General features: G+C 38.0%; 1 protein-coding gene across 2 annotated transcripts; it reads left to right on the top strand.

Annotated features, from left to right (window-relative positions):
* Positions 1 to 667: 667 nt before the first annotated feature.
* On the top strand, positions 668 to 23,573 carry LOC115214110 (nucleolar protein of 40 kDa). 2 transcript variants are annotated; one of them, XM_036504589.1, is made up of 8 exons: positions 668 to 862; positions 6,005 to 6,062; positions 9,218 to 9,318; positions 10,138 to 10,220; positions 12,181 to 12,281; positions 13,831 to 13,958; positions 18,969 to 19,063; positions 19,455 to 19,485. In XM_036504589.1, the coding sequence occupies exons 1-8, from the start codon at positions 752 to 754 to the stop codon at positions 19,468 to 19,470; spliced, it is 693 nt and encodes a 230-aa protein (XP_036360482.1). In that variant the 5' UTR covers positions 668 to 751; the 3' UTR covers positions 19,471 to 19,485. The 2 variants fall into 2 exon arrangements, with proteins under 2 accessions (XP_036360482.1, XP_029639027.1); XM_029783167.2 differs by lacking the exon at positions 19,455 to 19,485 and adding an exon at positions 23,162 to 23,573 and having other exon boundaries at positions 669 to 862; positions 18,969 to 19,040.
* The last annotated feature ends 642 nt before the right edge of the window (positions 23,574 to 24,215 follow it).

The following is a 24,215-nucleotide window of genomic DNA, read 5'->3' as shown; positions in this document are numbered from 1 at the left end:
GCAGCGGGGAAGGTGTTTGTAAGCCATTTAAGAAACACACAAAAGCCGTTCGATTCACTTCAACATTTAAGTTTAATTTGTCAAAATATTTTCGTCGCTTTAAGACAACAGGTCGCGGTCTTAAAGCGACGAAAATATTTTGACAAATTAAACTTAAATGTTGAAGTGAATCGAACGGCTTTTGTGTGTTTCTTAAATGGCTTACAAACACCTTCCACGCTGCAATTGTTTTCGTTTCAGCACACGATCTCAGATCAAATCACTTGCAATGCAAGTACATCTACCTAATTTTATTGTATTTCACATTCTGAAATACTTGTAATTCTCATTTAATCCGAAAGAATATCATTGGTTAAAATTCCAATTTTTAAACAACGTTGAACTTAAAAATTACAATTCCGTTTTCATTTTGGTTTACAATTATGTTTTCTTTTGACACATTCTACCAGTATACGAAGTTTCAAATTGTTTAGTTAACTAGGAAAATCTGGCTTTCAAAAGGAAAAGATCCAAGTCTGCCCAGTTTTTTTTTCCTCCTTATAGTAACCGACCTTACTAACAACACCTGATATTACCATTATTGTAGACGAAGGTCATAATTTTTCTTAGATTGAGATTTTACACGTAGTCAATAAAGAGTTAATGCCCCTTAATTCGTTCTTCTTAGTTTGAAACAAATTTTAACCAGCTTCTGGTAAGAATTAGTTGATTTGTCACGTTGGTTTGTTTATCCATTTACAACCTGAAAATCATGTCGAAGCGCTCGAGTTTCGACCGTGATTCTTCTGAAGCTTCATCATCAAAACGTTACAGAAGAGACGATGAAGAGCCACCGAAAATAAATACAATATTCCGCGGAGAAGTATAAAACAGTTATTCACCTTTTTCTAATTACATGTAATCGAATATACGTATATATATATATCGTCAAAGCGGGAGCTTCCTGTATGTATAAAGTACACTTTATTGGTGTGCACAATAGACATAATAACAACGAAATGACAGTTGATGTTTGTAGGTCAAAGAAGGCTGCGACTCGGTTTCGAGTCTCAATTGTTGCCATCTAACTTCGCTTACGTCGTTAGTATCATATCTATCTCGCACAATATTATTCCCGCCTCTCTTATAAAACATTAGACCCTTTATTAAAATTTATCGTCTCTCTGTCTTTGTTATCTGGTAGAATTTTGATTACGTTTGCAACCTACCTGAGTTAACGTGTTATTTAATCACGTTTCTTTATGCTAAAAAAAACAAAGTTATCTAAATTCTGTTGAAGGGATAACGGTAAATTCATTTCTCTGCGTAACACGATTTATGTCGCCGTTCTAGATGTTTTGATTTTTCTCTAGCAACATTTTGGCTTTGATACAGCTTGTCACTAATTGCATTCACCTATACATACACTGATGACATTTGTATACATAATATATAATATATGATGACATTTAACGAACATGCCGTACCTATTTATAAATACGAGCAATGCATATTGTAATTATTTCGAATACATTTTTAACAGCTCTTTATGCTTTGAGTTCAAATACTATCAATGTCATTTTAGCCTTTTATTATTCCAGGATCGATACAATACGTACCAATGATCAATTAGGTCTATGTAATCAACTTAATCTATTCCACCGCCCCCCAAACTGTGGCCAAGTTCCATTCCCTCCTTATATGGATACATGTTAGATGACAATATTAAATGTCTGTTATTGCTGTTACGACGATAATTTTCCTGCTGTCTTAGCCTCATCTTCTAAGTGTATATATACATTTATGCCGTGTTTTGATTTAATTTGGTACCCCGTCGTCATTAGATATCTCATGCCAGAATATATATATTTTTTTGGGGGGGGGGTAAGCTTGATTTTGAACCAGGAATCTTTATTTCTAAACGTAAAATCGACTAAATCTACGCAGCTACATGACTAGTACTTATTTCCAACCAACACAGAAGCCCCTACTTGGTCGCTCCACCTACTAGAAATAACTATTAAATCACTCTCAAATCACATTTTAAAAAGAACGCATTGAATATTATGGCAGTACTGACTTAAGGCATTGGTACACTGGACAGTTGTCAAGGGCCCTTACGGGTCCAGGAGCTCAAATCTGATCAGTGTATACTGTGGCTTGTTGTTTGTAAATAAATACTATAGGGTCCAAGGCGTTGATTTGTTCAGAGCCTATAATACTACTAAGATGACCCTGGTACTGGGATCCTGTACACGGGAGAAAAAAGACGTGTTAGTCACCACTGAAATGTCTTTGCTCACAGGTATAATCGGTCGGGGTTGACCGGGGGTTAGACAAAAACAAGAACAAATACTTATTTTATCGTTAATGCGCGTCTAATATTCGCCATTTGATCGTCGTTCCAGCAGTGATAATCATCTCTTGTTTTCTAGTATATTAAGGCTTATTTTATCCATATTTCCTTATGTACGGTTTTAAGACATTACGGTGAAAACTGAAGTAGATTTGACGGCAAAGTGCAGCAGATCAACCAAATTAGCGTTACTCATTTTTGCCAGCTGAGTGGACTGGAGTAATGTGAAATGAAGTGTTTTGCTCAAGAACACAACGTGTCGCCTGGTCCAGGATTCGAAACCACAATCTTACGATCATGATACTGACATTCTAACCATTAAGCCACGTGCCTCCACACCTAGGTAGCATACAAAAATGATACTCCTAGAATTTTTGGATTTGTAATTTTCCTCAATGTAGGACTACAATGCTCTTTCTTTTCGCCTACTCTTTTAAACTATGTCTATGCACAGACATGGTTGTGTGGTTAAGAAGTTTCCTTCTTAACAATGTGGTCTTGGGTTTAGTTCCATTGCATGGCACCTTGAGAAGTGTTTCCTACTCTAGCTAACCCCAGGCTGACCAAAGCTTTATGGGTGGATTTGGTAGACAGAAACTGAAAGAAGCACAAGGCGGTAAGCTGGCAGAAATGTTAGAATGCCGGGCAAAATGCCTAGCAATATTTCGTCTGCCGTTACGTTCTGAGTTCAAATTCCGCCGAGGTCGACTTTCCTTTCATCCTTTCGGGGTTGATAAATTAAGTACCAGTGATGCACTGCGGTTGATACAGTCAACTTAATCCATTTGTCCTTGTTTGTCCCCTCTGTGTGTAGCCCCTTGTGAGCAGTAAAGAAATAAGTATTTCGCCTGCACGTTCTGAGTTCAAATTCCGCTGAGGTCGACTTTGCCTTTCATCCTTTCGGGGGTCGATAGATTAAGTACCAGTTACGCACTGGGGGTCAATGTAATTGACTTAATCCCTTTGTCTGCCCTTGTTTGTCCCCTCTATGTTTAGCCCCTTGTGGGCAATAAAGAAATAAGAAACTGAAAGAAGCCTGTTGTGTATTTATAAATATATGTGAATGTGAGTGTTTGTGTGAAACCTTGCTACATCATGTGATGATTGTAAATGAATATCACGTTAAAAAAAATTTTTTCACAGACCCTAACCCATGAAATCAAACTACTTCTCCCCTCTGCTCTTCATCACATTTCCTCTTTTTTTCTGCACACTTTACTTATTTTTCCCTCCCCACTCCTGCAGTCCAATTCTGTCCTCACTGCCCTGCCCACTCTATCATTACTGTCCTGTTGTTCCCCACCCCACTTCTATATATATATATCCAAGTTTCACCATCACTGCATTCTCTCCCTTCCCCATTTTTTTTGCATTCACATGAACTCCCTATTCATTCACCCTTTGCAATGCTCTATCATCCAATTTATATTCTTATCTGTACCTTGAGAGTATGTCCTGGCCACATTGCCACCATCTCTCTTACTCATTCTCTTCCACTCTTGCTTTCTCTCATTCATGATCACTCTCTTTCTCTCCCTTCCTCCCTCTCTCGCTTTCTCTCTCCCCCTCTCTCTTTCTCTCTCTCTGCAGCTGTGGTAACCATGTGTCTCCTTTACAGCAAACACCTGCTTCCGTCATACTCTATTTCTATCATCACCAAGCAGAAAGCAACTTCCTCTAGTGCTCTTCCCTCTCAAAGGATATTTGGAAGTTATATTGTTGACAAACAACAGCAGTAATTTTATTCAGCTGAATACATGTCATTGATTGGTTGAAATTACCGAAATACAACAACTTTAACAAGAAATAACTTCCAAAATACAACACCAAGAGTAAAAAATGTTTTATGTGACACACTCTACCAGTATACGAAGTTTGAAAGTGTTTAGCTACAAAAAATTATTTTTTAAATCTATCAGTCAAAAGGTAAAGATCCGCATCTAGTCCACTCTGTAAAGTAGTTGACATTAGGAAGGGTATCTTGTTGTAAAAGAGCTGTCTATACAATCTGTAAAGTGGTTGGCACTAGGAAGGGCATTGAACCATAAAAAGAAACATGTCAAAGCAGACAGTGAATCTTAGTGCTGTCTGCTGGCTTTCCAACTCCTGTCAAGCTGGCCAACCCATGCTAGCATGGAAAACCGACGTTAAATGATGATGACTATCATACAATTCATATTGGTCCTTCCATAAAAAATATGTCTGGCTATGGAGAAATATTAACTTGCTTGGAAACAAGTGAGAGTTAGCAATAGGAAAGCTGTCTGACTGTAGAAAACCTGCTTCAGCAAATTGATGCAAATTTTCTACAGCTGGATGCCTTGTCTGTTGCCAAATCTCACCTATCTTCAAGTAAATTAAGATTTCCCCATAACCAGACATGTTTTCATGGAAGATTAGAAATGAATAAGGAATTGGGAAAAGGAAGGGCATCTGGCCATAAAGCAGTGCCTCAGTAAAAAGAACCATAATAAATTCAGTTTGTCTGTTATGGAATCTGCAAGGCTAACCTCTGCTTTAGCAGGGAACTCGGACTTAAAACATTTCTTGTTTTTTTGTTTTTTCTTGTACTCCTTTGGGTACTCCTTCTAAGTCATCATTGTTTACTTCCGGGACAGTGCTGATCAAACAGAACTTTAATCAAAGGTATTCCTATCAGGATCGTCTTGCCTGTACATTTAAAAAATTTTTTGTTTGAAAAATACCTTAGGAATGAGAACATTGAAAAATACTTTAGGAATGAGAACCCAGGTTCAAAATTTCCCCAAGACACCTGAAGAAGGCTGGAGGGTATATCAGCCGAAAGTTGTGTTAACAACAAACAAGATGAGGACAAATATCTGTCTAATGTAAATAATGTACATAATTCCTCATCTCGTCCATCTTCATGTTCTGAGTTCAAATTCCACCACGGTCAACTTCGCCTTTCATCCTTTCAGGTATCAATAGATTGAGTACCAGTGAAACACTGACATTGATGTAATCAACTAGTCCCCTCCCCCACCATATTTCAGGCCTTGTGCCTATAGTAGAAATTATTATTAAGGCAGTGAGCTGGCAGAATCATTAGCACATGGGGCAAAATGCTTAGTGGCACTTCGCCTGTCTTTGTGTTCTGAGGTCAACTTTGCCTTTCATCCTTTTGGAGTCAATAAAATATTTACCAGTTGAGCACTGGGGTCGATGTAATTGACTTACTCCCTCCCTAAGCTGATAGAACCATTAGCAAGCTGGACAAAATGCTTAACAGCATTCCATCTATCAAATTCCACCAAGGTCAACTTTGCCTTTCATCCGTTCAGGGTCAATGAAATAAGTACCTATTTCTTTACTACCCACAAGGGGCTAAACACAGAGCGGACAGACATAGGTATTAAGTCGATTACATCGACCCCAGTGCGTAACTGGTACTTAATTTATCGACCCCGAAAGGATTAAAGGCAAAGTCGACCTCGGCGGAATTTGAACTCACAACGTAACGCAGACGAAATACCGCTAAGCATTCCGCCCGGCGTGCTAACGTTTCTGCCAGCTCGCCGCCTTATGAAATAAGTACCGGTCAAGTACTGGGGTCAATGTAATCAACTAACTCTCCTCCACTCCTTCAAAATTTCAGGCCTTGTGCCTATAATAGAAAGGATTATTATTTAACAATTTCTGTCTTCACAGGTTGCGAGTGTTACAAATTATGGAGCATTTATCCAGTTACCTGGATACAGAAAGCAAGGTAATAACATTTTTTAACGCAAATTTGTTACAGACTGTTATTCATAAATTCATTTTTTCCCCCCCTTTTTTCTTAAGCATTTCTTATGGCTGTGTTTTAATAAAAATAAGTTCCTCCAGCACAAGCGAGCGTGATCTTGTGGTTAAAGAAGCTTGTCTGTCTTACATCTATTATGCTAGACCTAACATGCCAGTCTGTTTATTATTACTACCAGGTCCTTAAATAAATGCACGAACTGTTTCCTTCTTCACTCATGTTTTCCTTGTAGATATTTCACCAACTTCATCTTTCTGGGTGACCCTAGATCATGTGCACCACTCATTCTCTAACTAAATTATAAAATAAAATAGAGAAACGGTAACAAGCAATCTAAAAAGAACTTGATCAATTTTTGTTTGGGGTTTCATTACTTCGTCTTCAATAAGGGAGACAACTGCTGTGGACTAAGTTCAAACTAAAATTACAATAAAAAGTTAACTCCCTTGGTCCATACTTTCCGTTTACGCATTCAATATTTCACTGATGCAGACGATTTACTTTCGATGTTTTTTTTTTCTTGGTCTGGAGGAAGAGGGTGCGAGCATAGCCTTTGCATTCCTTCCAAATTCATTGGAATAGGTGCAGTTAATGTTACTCTTGAATGCATAGCTGTAGAACGTCTGTCGTGTTTACAGAAGATATGGGTTCAAGTCCCACAGACAGCATTTGACTTTTTCCATCCAAGGAGTTTTTTTTTTTTACCCAATATTCTGCTTCTGCTGCTGCTTCAAGCTCTTGCTTGATGGGACTGGGGGTCACCCCAGGTTAGTGGCTCCAGAGACATTACGTGTAAAGCCGACCAGGTCGTCCAGTGCTCTCCACCACTGGTGGTCCCATGCCAGCCCCTCTGCATCCTCCAAGGTGATGTCAAGCCTCTGGAGATCTTCCCCAATCACGGCCAGTCATCTGGTGCAGGGCCTGCCACGAGGCATAACATTCTACACGCCATTATTTATAGTCATATCTTCTTCGAGTTCCAACATTAAAAACGACCTTGTTAGTTTGAAGCAACTGGGATGCTTTCACATTTAATGTATATTGAGTGGATTGTAAAGGGATGGTCTTGTCAGTGATTTATCCCACAGATGCAGTGTAGACTTAGATAAAAATCATTTAAAAATACCTACTAATTTTGAAATAGAGTATAAGGTTTCTTCAGACTTAAATGTCTAAGAAGTACATACCGTAAATCCACAAGTATAGTCTGCCCTTGAGTATAATATGCAGAGGATTTTTAGGGGGCTGTACCTAAACCTTGTGTATAATACACACCCCTTCTCTAACTTGAGTCAAGGACGTCTATATAACGTCCTTGGTTTGTAAAAATGTATACGGTAATGTCCTTTATTATTATTGTATATATAACATAATGCAAACATGTAGCCTTTTTGTGCATTTTGTTTGCAGAAAATAAAGAAATAACAGTAATAACGTTTAATAAATGTTGCTTACTGCAAGTTATGGATGATTCTTTTATGACTTCATTGCTTTCAGGTTTAGCTTAAGGTATTTTTGCGCCCGACATCACAAAATGCATCTGAATAAACATTGCCGGACAGCAAATAGAGACTTGGATATTGCTTAGAAAATAATTTTTTTATTTTTAACCTCGTATATATCACGCACAAGGGATTTTAATCGTTAAATTTTGGGAAAAAAATGCGGATTACACTCGGATTTACGGTTGTTAAATTGACATACTAAGTAAGAGTTACAATTTGCTACAATCCTGCAACAGGTTCAAACAATTAGGAAAAGGAAATCAATTTTTTTTTCCCTGTTATTTAGGAAAAGCACTGTGTCTTTTTTCTCATCATCGTCATCATTTTCGTCACTTAACATCAATTCTCTCTACTGGCATGGGGTGGATGGTTTGACTGGAGCTGGCCAGCCAGAGACCTGCCTAGGCTCCATTTTGTCTAGAACTTGATAGATTCCTGAAAATCATCCTTTTTTTTTTTCCATTAAGCAAGCATCACTCATATATTGGGATCAATTCAATATACCATCACACACAAACACATTTTATACACTCCTAATGATATAATCATTATCAATTGGATTTCAACTGCATTACAGTTTTGTTTTGGTTTACTATGTGCTTTGTAGCCTGACCCATTAAAGGAGCTTTTTTTTTTATAGGTACTACAGGGTTGGTTAAATCCATATATTGTACATTAGATATATTTATGTATTTATGTATATAGTCTAGTGGTTAGGATTCCTGGCTTTCACCCAGGCAACCCAGGTTCGATTCCCGGCATGGGAACTTGTTTTTTCTGCTGTGTGTGAGGAGACCTATTGAGTCAAGTACATCAACATCAAAATAAATATCAAATAGAAATTGTAGTTGTGATACCTGTGCCGGTGGCATGTAAAAAGCACCATCCGAACGTGGCCGATGACAGTGCCGCCATGACTGGCTTCTATGCCGGTGGCACGTAAAAAGCACCAACCGATTGTGGCTGCTGCCAGCATCTCCTGGTACGTAAAAACCACCCACTACACTCACGGAGTGGTTGGCATTAGGAAGGGCATCCAGCTGTAGAAACACTGCCAGGTCAGACTGGAGCCTGGTGCAGCCTCCTGGCTTCCCAGACCCCGGAAAATGGACGTTAAACGATGATGATGATGATGAATATTTGCATGTGGTTGTGTCTCTTTGTCTTGGCATCGCATGATAGTTGTAAATGAGTGTTACCATCATCCAAGCATTTCCAATCTTCCATGGAAACATGTCAGGCCTTGGGGAAAAATATTACCCTGTATGGAAACGAGTGAATATTGGTAACTGGAAGGACACCCAGCCATAGAAAATCAACCTCAATGAATTCTGTCTGACTCATGCAGCCATGGAAAAGCAAACATTAAATTGTATGATGATGATGATGGTGATGGTGATGATTTAAAACTTCCTCACACTCTTTCACCATATATGTTCTTCAAGCAAAGATACATTGAGACTACAAAAAATGTTACTTACAATGTTAAAAGTCTGAAAATTTTTCAACATGGTAATTACTAAACAAAACTCAGTTAGGTATTTGAACTTGAATAATATTTGCATGTTGGGTTTTACAACAGACTTTGATACATTTCTCTGTTTATTATGACAGGTTTGGTCCATAAATCCCAAATGTCCAACTCTCATGTGGATGATCCTTCTGAAGTGCTTAGTGTTCGTGAGAGAGTATACTGTAAAGTCATTGCAATCACAGTAAGTAAAAAAAAACCAATTTATTCTCTGTTGTATCTTTGGAGAGTCCTTTTGCTAATTTCTAGTCTATATGCTATGTTATTTTATCCCTATTATAAAACTGGTGGAGGCGCAATGGCCCAGTGGTTAGGGCAGCGGACTTGCGGTCGTAGGATCGCAGTTTCGATTCCCAGACCGGGTGTTGTGAGTGTTTATTGAGCGAAAACACCTAAAGCTCCACAAGGATCTGGCAGGGGTGGTGGTGAACCCTGCTGTACACTTTCACCACAACTTTCTCTCACTCTTTCTTTGTTTCTCTTGTACCTGTATTTCAAAGGGCCAGCCTTGTCACACTCTGTGTCACACTGAATCTCCCCGAGAAGTACGTTAAGGGTACACATGTCTGTGGAGTGCTCAGCCACTTGCATGTTAGTAAATGAGCTGCGACGTCACTGGTGCCAAGCTGTATCGGTGGCGTGGAGAGAAGAGGCTGGTATGCTTGGGTGACTGCTGGCCTTCCATAAACAACCTTGCCCAGACTTGTGCCTAGGAAGGTAACGTTCTAGGTGCAATCCCATGGTCATTCATGACCGAAGGGGGTCACACAATTATAAAACTGAAAATTTTTAAAGTTATGTATCTTCTTGGAGAATGTAACAGAAGATTATTCCAGTGAACTGAGAGATTATGACTAAGAAAAAAAAAGATGCTGAGTCTGAAAATGGATAAGCTCATAAAGAAATGCTAAACTCACCTTGAAGCTTATATATTAAATATATAAAATAATCTTTCTGTAGTTTGTTATTTTATTTTGATAGTTTGTTATTGGATATTTTGCAGGATGAAGGCAAAATTAGTCTTTCAATGAAATGTGTGGATCAAACCAGTGGAAAAGATATGGATCCAAACAATATACAAGTGAGGTAAGAGGATTTCTTAAATGTAAATGATTCATTTGTTTTTATTTTCAGAAATGCTTCAGTGTTGTTTTTGTCATAAAGCACATTGCATGATGAGTGGTTTCTGTATTTGATGGCATATAAGATACACTTATCCTCAAAAAAAAAAAAAACCCCTCAGAAAATCACCCCTGGCCCTATATGCAAAGTTGCTTTAAATATTACATGACCCACCCACTGCACCAGAATTGAGACCCTAAAGCCAAGGTACCACATAAAAAGCAATGGTGCTGGTGCCATGTAAAAAGCACCCAGTACATCTGTAAAGTGGTTGGTTATAGGAAGGGCATCCAGTTGTGGAAATCAAGGCAAAACAGACTATGGAATCTGGTGCAACCCTGAACTGAAGGGCTGATAGTTCATCTCCCAGCATCATCACTGTGTTCATAAAGAAGACATTTAATCACCTCTGAATGTGTTGACCTACCTGTAAATAGGTACCATAAGGATACTAGTTTACAGTTGGAAAAAAAGTGAGAGCAGTGTATAAATAAATATTTTGTTAGCTTGCAGTATTGATCCTGGATGATGTAGTAATAAACAAGCAGCTGCAGTATTTTAACATCAAACCAGGGTCTCCCTTATTCTCTGTTGGTCATGCTGGTGCATTTAGCTCCTGGTTCTAATTATTGAGGTCCCATATTAAAACTCATCATTCGCAAGAATCTACCATCAGGTGACTGGATATTTTTTATAAAAAGCACCATCCGATCGTGGCCGTTGCCAGCCTCGTCTGGCCTCTGTGCCAGTGGCATGTAAAAAGCACTATCCGATCGGCCGTTTGCCAGCCTCGTCTGGCACCTGTGCCGGTGGCACGTAAAAAGCACCCACCACACTCATGGAGTAGTTGGCGTTAGGAAGGGCATCCAGCTGTAAAAACACTGCCAGATCAGACTGGGCCTGGTGCAGCTTTCTGGCTTCCCAGACCCCAGTTGAACCGTCCAACCCATGCTAGCATGGAGAGCGGACATTAAACGATGATGATGATGATGACTATAAGAGATTTTGTAACAATATTCTTAATGAATAGTTACTTCTTACTTTTATGTTATCCATTTTGAAATGTCCATCTTAGGTCCAGTCCTTGTTGCAGTGTCTCACCGACCCTGAGAACTTCACCTTGCTGGACAGGTGAAAGGGCAGAGACCAGACTAATGTGGACCATCTCTTCCCAGAAGAAAATTGGGTTTGTATAAAGCTAACACCCCCTACCTTGAAAAAAAGTAAAGTTTCAGGAGCATTGATGACAATTCAAAACCAACAAGACCTGGGAGAGGAAGGCCAACCCTCAGGGAAACACATGATGCAGTGCTGCAAAATCTGAAAGGCAACTGTAAAAGCAGGGATCCGACTGATCCTAGAGTCAGGAACAGGGGAGAAAAGTCATCAGTGGCCAACACTCTATAGGAAGCAAAATGCCATTTTCAAATGTGGAACTACTGACAGAATTAGCTAACTTTAATATTCTTTTACTTGTTTCAGTCGTTTGACTGTGGCCATGCTGGAGCACCGCCTTTAGTCAAACAAATCGACCCCAAGACTTATTCTTTGTAAGCCTAGTACTTATTCTATCGATCTCTTTTGCCGAACCGCTAAGTTATGGGGACGTAAACACACCAGCATCGGTTGTCAAGTGATCCTGGGGGGACAAACACAGACACAAACATATACACACACATACATATATACGACGGGCTTCTTTCGGTTTCCGTCTACTAAATCCATTCACAAGGCTTTGGTCGGCCCAAGTCTATAGTAGAAGACACTTGCCCAAGGTGCCACACAGTGGGACTGAACCCAGAACCATGTAGTTTGTAAGCAAGCTACTTGCCATATAGCCACTCCTACGCCTAATTTACTTTTTTTTTTTTTAAATTTTATTTTAACTAATATCTATATTTCTGTGTATATTTTTTATTTCCAGCATTGATCAACGGAAACAAAAGAAGGGTTTCAAGCGAGAGATTCAGAAAATTGAACTCGGTGCAGTCTATGATACAACATGTAAAAAATGTGGTGCATATGGTAAGTTATAATTACACAATAGTATCATGTTCTTTTTAACTACATTTCTTTCAGGTAGGTTTCTTTCATGAGTATAAATCGTATAAAGTCAGTGCCACCGGACTGGCTCCTGTACAGATGGCACGTAAAAACACCATTTGAGCATGGCCATTGCCAGTACCGCCTGACTGGCCATCGTGCCGGTGGCATGTAAAAGCACCCACTACACTCTTGGAGTGGTTGGCGTTAGGAGAGGCATCCAGCTGTAGAAACTCTGCTAGATCAGATTGGAACCTGGTGCAGCCATCTGATTCGCCAGACCTCAGTCAAATCGTCCAACCCATGCTAGTATGGAAAGATGACGTTAAATGATGATGATGATGATGTGGTGTGTATACCTCTTTCAATGGTGTTAATGGTGACAAATAAAGAGGAACGACATTCAAAGCTCTTAAAATTACTCTTTTGTCCTTATCTTTTATTAATTTCATTCATTAGACTATGGCCATGCTGGGGCACAGCCCTGAAGAATTTTTAGTTGATTGAATCAACCCTCAAACTATTTTTTTAAGCCTGGTACTTATTTTATTGTTCTCTTTTGCCAAACCACTAAGTTACGGAGATGTTAACACACCAACACTGGCTGTCAAGCAGTGGGTGGGGGAGCAAATACAAAGACACACACACACGCACACACACACACACACTCATATATAGTGGGCTTCTTTTAGTTTCTGTTCACTAAATCTACACACCAACAGTAGTTGTCAAGCAGTAGTGTGGGGTCAAACACGAACACACACGATGGGCTTTTTCAGTTTCTATCTACCAAATTCACTCACAAGGCTTTGGTCAGCCTGAGGCTATAGTAGAAGACACTTGTCCAGGATATCATGCAGTGGGATTGAACCTGGAACCATGTGGTTGGGAAGCAAACTTCTTACCACACAGTCATGTGTGCAGCTACTTTGTTTATAATACTAATGAGCTCATTGTATAAAGTGCTCAGGTCCACAATTACTTGTTTAAAAAAAAAAGAGATCAAAGGCCCTTTCTGAGCCATAAGCTCATAAGGCCAGTTTCCCAGAGTCTGTGGCATACATATTCTCTCCTGGAATGGTGTGCCAGTCCATCTCAGGATTACTTATTTTTGCCAGCTGCGTGGATTGGCTAGACATGGTCAGTTGCTGGATATTGGCATCTCAGTGTGTCAGTAACCAATAAATACTGGACTAAAATAAGTTCTGGGATTGATTTGTTTGACTAAACCCTTCAACTGAAATGAGTAAAAGGTAAAAAAAATAGAGTCCTAGGACAGTCATGATCAAGCAGACCTAGGGTTAAATATATTTCAGCCATTCCTACACTAATTTTTTGTATATCTACGACTATAATGTTTAATTGGTCTTTTCCTTTTTGAAGATGGTATAGTGTAATTAAAGGGACATTTGGTTGCTGTTTCTAGCAAGTTGAGCAACCACATAGAGAGTTCTGTCTGTCCTCTCACTGGCTTGTAAATCTTCATGTTATTAAGAGATTAATGTAGTTAATTTGTAAATTCTTTTTGCAGGTCATTTTTCCAAAGACTGTTTCAGTGTGAATGGCAAATCTTACAGCCTTATTCCAGATGCAGATGAAGGCAAACAGGGTTCAGAAAAATCTCACCTATCGCATGAAGAAAAGAAACTTAGAAAGAAGGTATATTATTATTATTATTATTATTATGATTATTATTATTATTATTATTATTATAATTATTATTATTGAGAGAGAGCAGCGCATGCCATCAAAGTGACACTGGGGTACAACTATACAAAGCCCAATATACCCATCATGACTACCTGTCTGATAAGGGTACACCAGGCACATGCATCACAACCATATGTGCGCGACATGGTGATTTCATATCAAGATAAACAGCGCATGACCTTGCAGGTAGGGCCCAGTTAGAATTTTCTTCAGGTCCGGTTGCCCATCCCACTCAAAAGGTCCCTGAATAAGGTTTGTTTAAGGATGATGAACAAAACGCCCATGTTTCCAGAGGTGAATTATTCAAACCCCAAAGAATTCCTCTCAACACGTGGGTGTGATGCCCCCCCCCCACTACTTCTGCTTGTGATCAGAGATGTACATATCATCAGCCACCAAGGGACATGCTCAACTGCTTAAAGTCAAACAACTGACAAGTAAATCTGTGCTATTGAGCAGAATATTTGCTGTAGCCCATCTTTTATACCAAGACAAAACAATGTACATGATAACACTTCCAATCAGTTAAGATCAGAAGCCACGAGAGCCACTGCCTGGTACTGCATTAGGGTATTTATTATTATCATTGTTATTATTATTATTATTATTCAGTAGCCTTATTTTTATCACGTGCTTTCACAGGGAACCTGTGGAAAAAGGTAGACCCAGGAAGACCTGGGATGAGGTAGTGAAGCACAACCTTCGAACATTAGGCCTCACCAAGGCAATGACTAGTGACTGAGACCTTTGGAAATATGCAGTGCATGAGAAGACCCAGCAAGCCAAGTGAGACCATAACCCGTGGCCTATGCCAGGGGTGTAAGCAGCCCACTTATGCTTACCTTTCCTTCATTGGACACTAAACTCTGCTTATGAAGACCTGTTGAGGCAAGTGAAATCAAAATTGAATCAAATTCGATGACTGGCACTCGTACCAGTAGAGCGCTAAGAGCACCATCCGAGCATGATTGTTGCCAGAGCAGCTGACTGGCTTCTGTGCCGGTGGCACATGAAAAAACATTCGAACGTTGCAGGTGACACGTAAAAAACACCATTTGAGCATATAGGCGCAGGAATGGCTGTGTGGAAAGTAGCTTGCTTCCCAACCACAAGGTTCTGGGTTCCGTCCCATTGTGTAGCACTTTGGGCAAGTGTCTTCTACTATAGCCTCAGGCTGACCAAAGCCTTGTGACTGGATTTGGTCAACAGAAACTGAAATAAGCCTGTCAGACATATATATATATATGAGCAAAATGTCCCCACCTTCAATGGACGGTGCTGAGTTGTCAAACATTTAAACCAAATTTTCTCAAAACAACTTGTCCGACTGTCCCATAGGCCTCCTCTTTGAGAAACACTGATTTAACCTAAATTTGAGACACCAGCAAAAGAAGAAATAACGATAGACTTTTTTTCTATTCCAAAGAAAAACGATTTCCCATGGTTTTATCGATCGCGTTCTCACCTGGAATCGATATTTTTGTAATTTTTTCAAGACTTATACATGCCCTGATACCGTCGGTATCTACATATCAAATTTAAGCACAATTGGATGGAGGAAGCCCGAGATCCTAGAAGCCACACACACACACACACAGACAGACAGAACAGATTTTATATAAGAGATATATATATATATGTGACCACGTGTGTATCGTTGGCGATTTTCTTTCTCCGTCTTCCTTTCCTTGGGCCTTTCCTTTTTCTATGTTTCTGACGAAGAGCTCCACTCGAAACGTTAAATCCTCCTTCTTTCTTTCCTTTCATGAGCGTCCAATAACACTATACTTGTTCCACGTCCTCGCGATGTTGTATTTTCTCTTTGTTCCTGTTTGGATTAACTATATATATATATATATATATATATATATATATATATATATATTATATATATATATATACACACACACACATACATACATACATACATACATACATACATGCATATTTATATACATATATATATATGTATGTATGTGTGTATATGTTTGTGTGTCTGTGTTTGTCCCCACCAACATCGCTTGGCAACCGATCCTGGTGTATTTACGTCCCTGTAATTTAGTGATTCAGCAAAACAGACCTATAGAATAAGTACTAGGCTTAGAAAGAATAAGTCCTGGGGTCGATTTGCTCAACTAAAAGCGGTGCTCCAGCATGGCCACAGTCAAATGACTGATACAAGTAAAATAGTAGAAGAATGTGTGTGTGTATATATATATATATATATATATATATATATATATATATATATATATATGACTGGTTCCTTTCAGTTTCTGTCTGCCAAATTTATTCACAAGGATTTGGTTGGCCTGAGGCTTTAGTAGAAGACACTTGCTCAAGATGCCACATGGTGGGATTGAACCTGAAACCATGTGGTTGTCAACCAAACTTCTTACCACACAGCCACACCTACTCACAAAATTAATGTTTGGTGACATGTCCACTGACACATTTTTTTTTATGATAGGTTTTTGCTGAAATATTTGTAATTGATAGTTCTTTTAATAGCTGTCCTCCCAACCTCTCTCTCTGTATATATATCAACGTTTAGGTGCTTTTTACAACTTCCTTGTTGACTGTGAACTATAAATAACAGAATGTAGTTTGAATAGTTTGTGTCAGATTGATCTGTTACCAAGTTAATCCTTCTTTCCTTGAGCCTTCTAATGGTTAAGTTGTAGGAATGTTGTCATGAAATTCATCATGTCTTTAGCATTCAGATTACTCTGTCAAATTTAACACTTATTTATTCACAATGTTTTGAATTAATCATGCATTATCTCATATCTTTGAGATTTTAATGTTGTAATTGTTTCCTTTTAGCAGGACATTGTAGGTAGGCTTGAGTGGCTGCATTTGGCCTGTTGAATGTATAAAAAAGATAGGTTGAATATTTGAGCCAGATGTAGTCAGTTTAAGTTCTAAAAGGTTAAAGCTGTTAGTGCCCATTCCTCTCCAGATCTAACTGTAACTGATTTCTACAAGAGAATGTGTGTGTGTGTGTGAGAGAGAGAAAGAGAGAGAGAGAAAGAAAGAAGCAACCTCAGTACTGGACTAGCCCTTGAATGGATGAAAGGAAAATTTGACCTCAGCAGGATTTGAACTCAGAGCCAGGATGAATACTGCAAAGGATTCTATTTGATGCTATAAGGATTTCCATTTCACCACTTTACAAAATTAGGGACTGGAGGGGGAAAATAGGTGATCAATAGTTCAGAGGAAGAAGGATTTACCAAAAAGGTTGTAAGACGCAATGAAAATTTTAGGAAAATAAAAATAAGAAATAAGTGGAAATTTTACCAATGAGTGTGTTAAATTATAAGGCACAAAGAGAAAATGACTCTCCCCAGACACAACAGGATTTGCCAAAAGGTTTCTATGTAGTCTAGACCATAAGATAGGCACAGGTACATTTTAATGTCATTCGTTTCTAAATCGTGTCCATGTGTCACTGTCACTGTGTTAGCCCATCCCTTGCTCTGACCCATGAGGTAATTCACTTTGTGTCACCACACCTAAATGTGTGGAAAAAACCAACTTGTCATTTAGCATGGTACTTTTGCTATCAGTGTGTATGGATTTCGTGGAAAATCCAATAAGCTGTTTACTTAGCTGAATACTTCATCATCATCATCATTTAACATATGTTTTCCATGCTGGCATGGGTTGGATGGTTTGACCGGGGACTGGCTAGCCAGTAGGCTGCACCAAGCTCCAATCTGATCTTGTACAAAGAAAACTAATTACCCATCTATAAACTGTAGGCAGTTTTATATATGTGTGTGTGTGTGATTCATTGAATGTAATTATACATAAAATAAAATATTTCACCAGAATGTCTGTTATTTCCATTTTGTATGAATAATAAGTTTAGGTGATCTTAAACTTTTGGATAGTGGTGTATATGTGTGTGTAAGTATAAATACATATATGTTTGTATATGTGTGTGTTTATGTATTTATTTGTATATATATATATATATATATATATATGCATGTAGAAACAGTGTTGTTCACAAATCTCTCAACGAGAGATATTCAATAGCAGCACTTTAAAGTAATAGTTAATTATCAAACTAATGTGGCAGCCCTATTTAGAGCAAATGTTACTGTTGTTTGGCTTTGTGCTGGGTGGGGGTTCTAATCTCCCCTGTTTGAAAATATAAGGACACAGATCATGTGTCATATAGCCAGCTGGAGATGATGTCTCCTGGAGCTAAACAACAGTAGCATTTACCCCAAACAGGACTACCACATTAAGTTGGCAAATAATCATTGTTTTATATGCATGTATATATATACATATATGTATATATATGTATGTGTATATATATATATATATATATATATATATACATATATGTATATAGTATATATATATTATTATTGTGGAGGCGCAATGGCCCAGTGGTTAGGGCAGTGAACTCACGGTCGGAGGATCGTGGTTTCGATTCCCAGACCAGGCGTTGTGTGTTTATTGAGCGAAAACACCTAAAAAGCTCCACAAGGTTCCAGCAGGGGATGGTGGTAACCCCTGTTGTACTCTTTCACCCCAACTTTCTCTCTTTCTTCCTGTTTCTTGAGTAACGCTGCAATGGACTGGCATCCCATCCAGCTGGGGGGAACATATATGCCATAGAAACCGGGAAACTGGGCCCATGAGCCTGGCTAGGCTTGAAAAGGGTGCATAAAAAAAAAAAATTATTATTAAGATACTGAGCTAGTAGAGTCATTAGCATACCTGAGAAAATGTTTAGTAGCATCTCTTTTGGTTCTTTAAATTCTAAGTTCAAATTCTGCCAAGGCCAACTTTGCCTTTCTTCTTTTCAGGAGGCAGTAAACTAAAGTATCAGTCAAGGACTGAGGAGTCAATGTAATTGTCTAACCCCTCCTCCTTAAAATTGTTGTGTAACAAATTATTAGAATGTAATTTCCTTAATTCAATTTCTTTCATCAGGAGAAAAAAGCCAAAAAGGCACACAAAAAGAAGAAAAAGAAACATAAGAAAGAATCCAAGAGTTCTTCAGATGTAAGTAGTCAACTTTATTCATTACTAGCATTATCACCCGGCATTGCTCGGGTTTGTTTCGACCCTTTAGAATTGGAATTTTTGAAAAGTAAAAATATTGCATTATGTAGCTTGTTATTCTCTTTAAGTGAACATTTTTCTGGTTGAAATACACCAAAAATTGGCGACACAGCAGTCAAAAAATCGTAAAAAGTAGGGATTTTCATAGAAAAAAAAGCACCTTTTTGATGTAAATAATTTTTGGTGTTAACATGGTCCGATTTGAATTTTTTCTTCTACGGAAGGAAGAGCAAGCCTTCTTCTATCATACTCTGAATTTTGGTCAACTTGCACCGCAGGGTCTTGGAGGAGAAAGTGTTAGTTGAAAGCTACCAAACCTGTCATACAGACAACTTCAGCTTTATATATAGAGAGATTAGCTACTGAGTGAAGTATGGCATGGTACGGCGTAATGTAGTGTAGTGTTAAGATGCTTAACCAGTGAATCTTTCTTTATTCCATAATCTGTGGCTGGCTTTGTTGCAGTCATTGTTGTTGTCAGTATCATTGTCATAATCTTCATAATAATCATCATACTATAATGGGTATTATGTCAGTCTGTCTGTCTGTACCCTCTTCATGGTGAAACGTCTGGATCAATGGTCACAATTTTTTTCAGGATTACCAAGGAGGTAATCAGGCAGGTTTTTAGCGGAAAATATTTGAAAAAGTATGATTATTTAGTGGCTATTGAGCGCAGTTGTTCAGTTTATGGGCATACAAAAAAGTAAATAAAAATTACGGTCGTAAAAAAGTAAACAAAAATTAAAGGAAGATAACTCCTAATAAAAGAAGCAAAGGAAAGTAAATCAACTTACTTTTCCATATAAGAAAGTTAGTTTTGGATAGCTTTATTAACAAATGATTGTGATGGCTTTGGTTCATTTTTAATCGGTGTATGACTACTACAAGGTTTGTCAATAATGATTGTATGCAAAATGCTGTGTAATGCTTTATTAAATTTTCCTTCATTCCATGCCAATATGACCTGGAAATGGAAATCAGGAATCAGTAGGACTATCAGGAAAGCTGCCGCTATAAAATGTAAGAGAGAATCTAACAGTTAATAGAGACAAGCCCAACAGAATAAGGATATGGAAACTCATAGAATTCACTGTGATACAGAAGTGACAACGTCGGAACAGAGCAGGGATACACTAGCTCACCAAATAACAGAGAAATCAAATTTGATGACTGGCATCTGTGCTAGTGGAACACTAAGAGCACCATCCAAGTGTGATTGTTGCCAGAGCGGCTAACTGGCGTCCGTGCCGGTGGCATGTAAAAAGCACCTTTCGAGCATGTTTGTTACCAGTGTCGCCTTACTGGCACTTGTGCCAGTGTGCATGTGGCACGTAAAAAAAAAACACCATTTGGGCATAGCCATTGCCAGTATAGCCTGACTGGCCCTCATGCTGGTGGCACTTAAAAGCACCCACTACACTCTCGGAGTGGTTGGCATTAAGAAGGGCATCCGGCTGTAGAATCTCTACCAAGATTGGAGCCTGGTGCAATCGATCAAGATTGGAGCCTGGTGCAGCCATCTTGTTCACCAGTCCTCAGTCAAATCATCCAACCCATGCTAGCATGGAGGGCGGATGTTAAACGATGATGAATTCCTCAAGTGAGAGCTTTGGAACAGAGCTGGGACACTTTAGCTCGCCAAGTACCACGCAAAAATCCTCAAGTGAGAGCTTCAGAACAGATAAGGAACACTCTAGCTCGCCAAAATCAGGACAAGTGCAGTTTCCTATAAAACTGGTATTCTCATTCAAAGCAAACAAAGCACAGGTCCAGACTTTAGATCATGTAGGTATAGTTTTATCCACTCCGAATTTTACACATGGCCAGTTATATGTTGCTATGAGTAGAGCAACGGACCCCAGCGATTTGAAAATTAGTGTCGACCACACACAAAATATCGTCTACAAAGAAGTTTTATTTTATTGACCCCAAAAGGATGAAAGGTAAAGTCGATTACATTGACCCCAGTGCACAACTGGTACTTATTTAATTGACACTGAAAGGATGAAAGGCAAAGTCGACTTCAGCTGAATTTGAACTCAGAACGTGAAAACTGACAAAATGCCACTAAGCATTTAGTCCAGTCTGATTAACAATTCTGCCAGCTCGCAGCCTCAATAATAATAATAATAGTAATAATAATAATAATAATAATAATAATAAATACCCAAAGAGAGCGAATAATGCAGATGTTGACAAAGCCCTGACCCATCAATGGCTAATGGCCTCTGGCTTTAAATCTGAAACAGAAGGGTTTATCATAGCAGCTCAAGATCAATGCCTACCAACAAGGAACTACCAGGCCAACATATTAAAGAACGGCAGTAACCCAACATGTCGTGTATGTCAACAACAAAATGAAACCATTGATCATGTTGTTTCCAAGTGCAGTCTTCTAGCGCCTACAGAGTATCTCAACAGGCATGATAAAGCTGCACAATATATTCACTGGGTAATCTGCAAAAACCTGGATTTGCCCCATGAAAAAAACTGGTGGGAACACAAACCACCTCCAGTGCTTGAAAATGACCACATCTCACTCCTCTGGAACTTCCCCATTCAAACTAACAGAAAGATAGATGCAAATAGGCCAGACATCATATTGAAAGACTTCAAACAAAGAACATTCCTACTCATTGTCCCAAAATCGATATAAATGTATCTGTCAAGACCTACCAAAAAATGAGCAAATATAAAGATCTTGAAATAGAAATCAGCAAAATGTGGAACCTGAAGACTAAAACAATACCTGCTGTCATAGGTGCCCTGGGAATGATAGCAAAAGGGGCTGATCGCTACCTAACTCAGATACCAGGAAACCCCAAAATGGCAGAAATTCAAAAGATAGGGCTCATGGGAACTGCTCATATCCTTTGCAACATACTTTCTATGTAACCTCAAGTTTTAAAACAAACATAACTTTTGGTTTTTTTTTGGTTTTTTTTAGGCATTCACTAGTACAACACTAAATACAAAACCAAATATATGGCACACTAGGCATAACAACAATACAAACTTCCAACCTGTTGCCTCTTGAGGTCTCTGGGTGAGACTTGGAGCCAACTTGTACAAATATAAAGCAAAAGTCAAACATATAATAATAATAATAATAATAATAATAATAATAATAATAATTTCAAATTTTGCAACAAGAGCAGCTTGGGAGGTGGGAGATTAAGTTGATTACATTGACCCCAGTGCACAACTGGTTCTTATTTAATCGACCCTGAAAGGATGAAAGGCAAAATCGACCTGGATTTTGAACTCAGAATATAGCGGCAGATGAAATACAGTTAAGCATTTTGTGCAGCGTGCTAACGATTCTATTAGCTCACCGCCTTAATAATAATATTAATAACGATAATGAACTTATTGTATATAGTGCTCAGGTGCATTACAACACATCGGAAAAAGTAGCTAAAAGTGCATCAACAGTATGGAGAATAATGTGAAGAAAGTGAACAGTGAATGAGTCATTAAAAACAAACACCATGTCATATATATATATATATATATATATATATATATATATATATATATATGTGTGTGTATGTATGTACATAAATAATTATTAAGGGATTATTAATCCAGGTAAAATATTCTTTAAGTTCTCTATTAATACAAGTAGACTAAGCTAACTTGTTGCACTGACTCTGAAGATGATATTTGTTTAGGTTGTTCAATTTTTTCTGTATATATATAGATGTATATATATATGTATGTATGATGACAAAGACAGGTATATATAATGTATGAAATATATTTATTTGTGTCAAGGTGCTGAGCTGCCTGAAGGAACCTGGTGCAGCTCCCTAGCTTACCAGTTTTCAGTCAAATCAGCCTAGCCATACCAGTATGGAAAATGGACATTAAATGATGATGATGTGTATGTCTTACTATCTCCTTGCCTTGACATTGTGGGAAATCTGATGTTGTTGTTGTTGTTGTTGTTGTTGTTGTTGTTGTTGTTGTTGTTGTTGAAGAAATTAAAAGTTTATTTATTCAGTAAACATATTCAGCTAATTGTTTCTCTTTTTATTTATTTTAATTATTGTTAGAAACACAAGAAATCCAAGCACAAGAAAAAGAAGAAGCATCACCACCATAAATCCAGCAGTGGCAGCAGCAGTGGTTCCTCATCTTCCTCTTCATATTCTCCATAAATTTTAGGGGAGAAATGTCACAGAAGAATCCTCTAACAAAAGAATTAACCCCAAATTTTATCTCTCCCTATTTGTGTGGTGTGTGTATAAATATTTATATCTATATCTACCTGTATATATATATAAATTCTTGTATAAGAATAAACATGCACACACACACACATGCACACACACACACACACATGCACACACACACACACATGCACACACACACACACACACACACACAGATATACACATATATACATAAGTAAATGTAGGGATAAACAAGTTAGATCAGTATATAAAATATATTAGATATATGAGATACAAAAAATGTATGTATGTTTATATACATAAAAGGGCCAACTTACACAGAATAGAAATGATATCTAGAATGAAAGGGGTTGAATTTGTAATACTTTTCTTCAACCCCTTTAATTCTCAATATCACTTCTATTCTGTGTAAGTTGGACCTTTTTTGTATCATCATCATCATCATCATCGTTGTTTAACGTCCGCTTTTCATGCTAGCATGGGTTAGACGATTTGACTGAGGACTGGCGAACCAGATGGTTGCATGCACCAGGCTCCAATCTGATCTGGCAGAGTTTCTACAACTGGAGACATATACATTTTTTCGTATTTCATGTATTTAATATACTTTATATATTGACCAGTCTAACTAGCTTATCCCCACATTTACTTCTATACCTGCTCAGGTGTAAATCTCTTGAGCACTACTAAGTATATTCTATACTGAGAATATCTGATTCTCATCTAAGAACTATATATGTGTATGTATATATATATATATAAATTAGAAAAAAACACCTTTTATCAATTCAATAATGAAAAATTAAATTATACCATTTAGAAAAATTACATATTATAGAAAGATTAACTATAAGATAAAAAATATAACAATGATTAAGTAATGTGCAAAATAATAAATAAAACGTATATATTT

This window comes from Octopus sinensis, linkage group LG7 (genome assembly GCF_006345805.1).
Source record: "Octopus sinensis linkage group LG7, ASM634580v1, whole genome shotgun sequence".
Classification (NCBI taxonomy): Eukaryota; Metazoa; Mollusca; class Cephalopoda; order Octopoda; family Octopodidae; genus Octopus; species Octopus sinensis.
Note: the sequence above shows the minus strand (reverse complement) of the source record. Positions and strands in the feature narration are given on the sequence as shown.